Genomic DNA, 6,894 nt, shown 5'->3' on the forward strand with positions numbered 1-6,894 from the left:
GATCAGAAAGCCAATTTGCTATTCGAATTTGTTGAAACCATTGTGAGTCAAGAAATCGTGTATTGTTTGTGTGAGATCAATAAAAGAAGCACCTGAAAAGCAATGTAAAGTTAGTGTGTAGTGGCGGTTAGATGGATCGGCAACTATTGTAGGTTGTGTAATGGAACTAGAAGGGAAGAGCTTTCATTTCTCTAGGATATTACCTTATTGGTATTGCTTTCATTTATTATGACCTTATAATAAAAAAATATTTATCTAAAAAAAACTTATACTGTAATCTACCGAGGAGTATATATCAAATTTGAAAGTTCACGATAGGTGTATAGAATTCTATAGCCATGGATTCAAACAATACCAAACATATGAGCAAGCCATTGATTAACAAATCATGACATCAACATCAATAGCATCTTGATTTTCAGTCCTCGAAGCCCGTGCAGCAAAAAGCAACATATGTTCCTTAGTGAAGTCCTTTGCAAACACCTCAATCGAGTCCTGATCAACAGTCAATTTGTTGAGGGTCAGTGTCCCTGTCTTATCAGAACAAAGGACATCCATACGGCCATCTTCTCTATAGCACTCATTCTCTTGAGAATGACTCCTTGTCTTGAAAGCATACGTGATCCAAATATTCATTGTACTTGACAGAACATGGGGCATAGAAATAGGTATACCTCTGATCAGTAGTTACAAGAAATTGTCGATTACATCTCTAAACTCCCTGTGGTGAATTAAGTACAGGACAACAAACTCAACCAACATTCCGACAGCAATGGAAAAGATACAAAAGTATCTAACAGCATTATGCACCTATGAGAAATCAACAAACATGTAACTGGCTAGTGTTACTCTGAACATTAATCCAATGGCGGTAAATGTAAAAATAACATAAAAATTTATATCCAATTTCTAATGCATGCAGTATTATAAGAATCTGCAGCATGCAACTGTCATACCCGACCATTGTATTCAGTATCTTGGGCTGAGGGTAGTGCTTGTTAATTCATTAAAGTATCGGCAGCCATGCCCGACTGAGAATGATATCCATCTTCTAAATCCAGTGATTCCATCTTCTGAACAACAAAGGCTATCAGTTTATGTAAAGTAACAAGACATCCAAATATATGTTGTAGTTAGTTTTCACCTCAAATTAAGTTGTTCCTTTGACAAATCTGTGTCCTGTTCTGCTGCTGCATTGCAGGGGCTCAAGTGATCTTGTGACAGAAGGCCAACTTCAAAATTTATTCATGTTAATTTTATCTTTTCGACATAATCCATGCATGTTTAGTCATGTATATGAAAAAAAACAAAAAAAAAAAAGTTAAGCTTGATTTTTGTGATGCAAATCAAAATTATTACATTTTCTAGTAATTCAGTTTTTCACTAATTCATGCATTTTGCTCTTTTTATACATCTAAAAATTCTAAAATTACTTGAACAAAATGACCATATTCTGTGTGAAAATTATTTTTCTAAAAATACACATTGCTCACTTAAGTATCTCATATTAGTAACACTTTTATATATAAGACAACTGTTACATAGAAACCTTGTTTTACAGGGATTACATTACATAGGTACATACGCTAAATAGTGTGCTGAATTACGTACTATGGCATTGAGTCTCTAGTAGTTGTATGCATTGCTAGTAATCATCATCTTCTCTTGATCTAAAGAATCTTCTTACAACAGCAGCTGCGGCACCAAGAAACAGAAAGAAAGCGAAAGTATCAAACCCCCCTCCAATGCCAACAGCAACACCGGGACCTGGTGCAAAGAACGAAAAGGGTGACCAGCCATATCCACCGTAACCATAGCCGTACCCATACCCACCTAGTGGGGGAGCCACAGGGGGGTTGATGTAAATATTGGTCCTGATAGATAGACAGATCGAAATGAGATAATGCATTAAACCTTACCTTTATCAATAACTATTATTTTGAAGAGTGCAATGGCTACTATATCATGAAGATATACCTTCCAATTTTTTATAAAAAAAGATAATACTAAAGAACTAGTAATAGCTGTCAATGGAGAACTCAATAAATTGGCTTACCAATCTCTGCTCATGATTTTTATGACCCTCTAAAACGTAGCTGTTTAAATATATATATAGTAACATGTGTTCTGCATTTTATGTCAGCGGGAAACTGCTTATGGGATACAATTTGAATTCAGAAGAGTACAAGGGGGGGGGGGGGGGTAAAAAGCTTCAAACTTGATTTATGATATTAGAACCCCTTCATGTAATTTTGCTCTTATAATTAGCTACTAGACCTGTGACATTTATTATGTCATGAGGTGGATATTTCTTCCAGTTCTGTTAAGTCCTAATTTATGAGATAAGAACTTATTATTATACATCACAGTTGGCCAAGCACTGACATCATGAATATCGCCTAAAGATGCAGAATAAACTGGAATGATTTTGAAATGTTCACAAAATGAATGTCTGTTGCCCTGTTTACCCAAGTAAACAGCCAGCATCTACTTTGCCAACTCTGCTCCAAATGAGTCTGATAGACATTTCAACTAATCATCAGTATACTGAATTCTTTCTCCTAAATCATGTTCGAAGAAATGATTTAACGGTCATAAGACTCATAACATATATTTATTCACATCCTTAATAATACTTCCTTTTGAAGCTGTTGTGGCGCTGAGTCTACTAATGTAAACGCTATAACATATTAGGCATAATAACCCCAAGAAAACTATCGGTTTTCTAGTTACTTGAAAGGAAATTTGTGTGAATATCTTCTTTTTTGGGAATGAAGTACAGCACTGCATTAACCTACGCCTAAGAGTTCTTGGCAATAGTTACCAACTAGTCCAACTCAGGACCCACATTTATCAAGTTCTTAATTTGATGTTCTAGGTTTACAGAACAATCTGAGCGTCTGACTGCTAAAAACGTAACACATTCTAATTAAAGCTGATGATTTACTTGAAAAAGTAATATGTTCAATTCAAAGCTCAAAGCTAACAAAATCAACTGGAAATATAAAAGTTCAGCGCATTCTTTACCATCATTAGAAGTATACGTAAAGACTAGATGAAGATATTCAAAGATTAGTACCAAATAAGGAAGACTGGATGTAAAAGTAAGAATGGATGATGTATAAGAGCACATCACCTCAAATAAGATATAAATTTCGACAAATATGAAGGATACAAGCTAGGACGTTAAATCTGGGACTCAAGAAATTATAAACTGTCCTGCCATTACTTTCTACAGAAGACAAAAAACATAAATATATTAAATGTCAATGTTTAAAAGGTAATTTAACCTTGTAGAAAATTGCCAATACAACTCAACAACAAAATCATTTGGAAAGATGAAAAGAAAGGGGTCCTTGTGAACTGTCTCACTTCATTAACAACATTGTACTTCCTCGTAGTTTTCATTCAAAACCATTTCCTATATTTCTCTAAATTACTGATATCTTAGCTACTCATGTGCAAGACAACATGACTTACAAGTACATAGTTACAACAATATATCTTCACTATTATACCCAACTTAAAAAGTGATCCTGATAATTATACAGCATTAACATAAGTATAACTCGTATTTGGAGAAAGGTCAGTTGGAAAACCTGAAGTACTCGTACACCCGTACACTTACAGTTGAACCTTCAACCTCTTCAAAGGAGAGTGGTATTGGTTAAGCTATAAGCAGAAACCAATATCCACAGCCCCCGATGTTTGACCCATTTTAGGCATAAAATGAACCTAGGAATGCCAAAGAAGGAAGGAATTGGGTAATAATCTTTCTGTGCTATTTAAACTACAGCAATGCAAAATTGCAAATGATGCCTTATGAAATCAGGACTAACTCCCCCCCCCCCTAAAGATATGAAATAGTTCAGCAAACCAAACTCAGCACCAATGCACCATCGAGGCTACCATATAAGTCTCCTCAACTCACTTGCACGCATATTCTCTATGTTTCTCTTTCTGGAAGGGCAAGCAATTCTGCTAAAGTTTTATGTACCCCCTATGAGGATTCGAAGTCATGACCTTGTCGTGGGAAACAGGGTAGACTGCCTGCCACCACTGTTATCCCCAAATCTTCTACTTCCACATTCTCTGAAAGCCTACTTAAATTTGTGTAGGTATTATAATTCCCCTTTTATAATTATCAGAGTAAGTGAGTAATAAATCTATACCTATCTCTATAGTCCTTCTCATCATGTATAATAATCCCAATTTAGAACATCAATCCTCAATTTAATGACAGCGCAACCAAACTAGCTAACTGAAGTTCACACAACAAATTGAACCAAATTTTTAAATACGCCTTGAATCGAAGTTCAGATAACAAATTAAACAAAATATTAAATATACCTCGAATTATTAGTTCTCGGTGATGATGAACGAGGAGGAGCTGAAGGGCGAGATGAGCGAAACGCCTGACCACCAACTCGACCACCAGACTTGGCAGCTAATGCTGGATCAAATGAACCCAGTGTCAATATCCCAGCTGCCAATGTCACCATTGCCAATTTTCGCAACTTCTCCTCATAAATTTTCCTGCCAAAAATACCCCATCAACCAAATTTACAAATAAAAATCAAACAATTTTAGTACAAGACCTTAAACAAACAAAAAAATTATACCCAACTTAAAAAGGTTTATCATCAAACCATTTTAGCCTACAGACTCTACAACGCGATAAGTATACTTATCGCGTTGTAATACAAAATTAGTTTGTATTTGAACGAACACATGCATGCACATGATATATTATCTAACTACATGTACCTGGGGGACGTATTAGAGTCATGTGGTTTGTGTTTACAAGAGATAATGATGGGTTTATTAAAACTAACTAATGAGGTTTTAGCTAAAGGGTAATGAGCTGATGAAAGAGAGTTGATGAGAAAGCTTTGCTGTGATGAAGCAAAGGACATGTTTGATCACAAGTACAAAAGTTTTAGTAGTTCTTGATTATTCCTAGTTTCAGTTGATGCAGTTTGTACATGTTAAATGTTGAGTTTTAGTATTATCTGTAGTTGTATCGGTATGCTTGAAACATGAGGCTGAGATATTTTTGAATAAATTTTGGGATTAAGAGGATGCTATATTTCCATGTAAGCATTTTAGATGCCACGCGGTGTTAGACTGTGCACCATATCTAGGTATGGTCGGTTTAGTGCACGTTTGTGTAAAGATGTCTCGTATTTCGGTTTACATATTGGAAAATACTAGAAGCTCTGATCTTGTTACAATATTTTTTTTTCAAATATTTTATAAATAAAAATAATTTTAAAAATAAAATTCAAAAATTTTATAAATGATAATTTTTTTCACAATAGTATAGGATTCATTTACATTCAAAAATTAAATTAAATTTTAACAGATGTATTTCAACATCATTCTGTAACTATTTTAATACAATTTTTAGGTTACCTATCACTACTCTTATATGTTTAGGACACTCATTCTTGAACCCATTTTTATATTAAGCCCTTATAATTTTTGATATACCTATTTGGCAATTTCATTTATAGATTACATTTATAGATTACATGTGACCATTTTAGAGCCTAAATGAGAATGTTACTAAATTTTAACATTCTCATTCTCCATTTTCTTTACAACTTGCCTTTTTTATTTTTTTTGTTTAATTTATATTAATTTAAAACTCGTGTGATATACAAATTATTTATAATATTAGATGATTTTTCAAATTTAAGACAAAAAATTTAAAATATAAAATTTGTTTATTTAAATTTTTAAATGATGATTAGTTATCTTTTGATTTTAGTTTTATTTTAGGCCATTTTAATCATATAGTTTTGTTTTAACTTGATACCATTATACCGACCAAACAAAACCAATCTAATTATATTTAGTTTTGAATTTTTAGCTCAATCAATACCGTATTTTTTTGGTCGAAATGAATAGTATATACTCCTTCGTCCCTTCTTAATATTCACATTTGGAAAAAAATTGTCCTTGCATAGTTGTCATGTTCCTATTTAATGCACTCTTTATCAAATTTTTCCATAGCTACCCCTCTATTCCTATTTCCAATCTTTGACTTTATTATTAATACACACATATAACTAAATGTTTAATATAATAACATGTGGTATACATAAAAACAATCTATCTAATTTATTTTTTCTTAATATATGTGTTTTTTTTGCAAATGTGACAACTAAAAAGGGACGGAGGGAGTATTATATAGTTTTATCCCAAGGTTATTAAATATTGTATTTTTAATTTTATATTCATGTATTAAAATTATTATTCATTCATGTAATTTATAATTTACATTTTAATTTTGTTTTAAAAAAAATTATAAAAAATTATAACTTATAAGTTTCCAGTTTATTGGTTTGCTTTACATAAAGTCCCTGTGGGGGTGTGTAATCGAGAAAATTAGAAGAGATTTCTTCTGGGAGATCAGTCTGGGGTGGGGGAAATGAACTTATAGGAAGATTCATCTCAAAGCGTGGAATTCTATATGCAAATCCAAGAAGAAAGGTGGTTTGGGGTTAAGTACTTTACAACATAGAAATTTGGTGCTTTTGTGTAAATAGTGGTTTAAATGGCAAGTAGATAGAAAGGTGGGTTGGAATGTGTGGGTTAGAGATAAATATGGTTGTTGTAAGGGGGAAGGGTTCGAATGTCTGGATAATCACAAAGCTAGTTCAGTTTTGGTACAAGATATTCTGAGGGTAGTTTCTAAGTTGGCTGAGTCAGGTTATTTGAGTTCAAGTAGTTTAAGGTGGATAGTTGATGATAGAGATTCAGCTTTATTTTGAGAAGATCTTTGGTTTCAAGATAACCCTATTATGGATAGGTTCATCAGATTGTATAGTATCTCCAAAATAAAGCACAAGGAATTAAGCATTTTCAAAACATTATGGGATTGTTATG

At 33.1% G+C, this 6,894-nt stretch overlaps 1 protein-coding gene across 1 annotated transcript; it reads right to left on the reverse strand.

The window, feature by feature from the left end:
- Nucleotides 1–1,489: 1,489 nt before the first annotated feature.
- On the reverse strand, nt 1,490–5,004 carry LOC141692499 (uncharacterized). Its single transcript, XM_074497366.1, has 3 exons — nt 4,768–5,004; nt 4,351–4,536; nt 1,490–1,874 (listed from the first exon to the last, which is right to left on the reverse strand). Exons 1-3 carry the CDS (start codon nt 4,914–4,916, stop codon nt 1,646–1,648), a joined length of 564 nt encoding a protein of 187 aa, XP_074353467.1. The 5' UTR covers nt 4,917–5,004; the 3' UTR covers nt 1,490–1,645.
- Nucleotides 5,005–6,894: the final 1,890 nt, after the last annotated feature.

The sequence above is a fragment of the Apium graveolens genome, chromosome 10 (assembly GCF_009905375.1).
Source record: "Apium graveolens cultivar Ventura chromosome 10, ASM990537v1, whole genome shotgun sequence".
Taxonomy (NCBI): Eukaryota; Viridiplantae; Streptophyta; class Magnoliopsida; order Apiales; family Apiaceae; genus Apium; species Apium graveolens.

Excerpts from the sequence above, each read along its gene's own strand:
- LOC141692499 (XM_074497366.1), bottom strand. The coding sequence starts at position 4,916 with ATGTCCTTTGCTTCATCACAGCAAAGCTTTCTCATCAACTCTCTTTCA. Across the intron at positions 4,537-4,767 it reads GACTCTAATACGTCCCCCAG|GAAAATTTATGAGGAGAAGT; the intron begins GTACATGTAGTT and ends TATTTTTGGCAG. Across the intron at positions 1,875-4,350 it reads CCGAGAACTAATAATTCGAG|GACCAATATTTACATCAACC; the intron begins GTATATTTAATA and ends TCTATCTATCAG.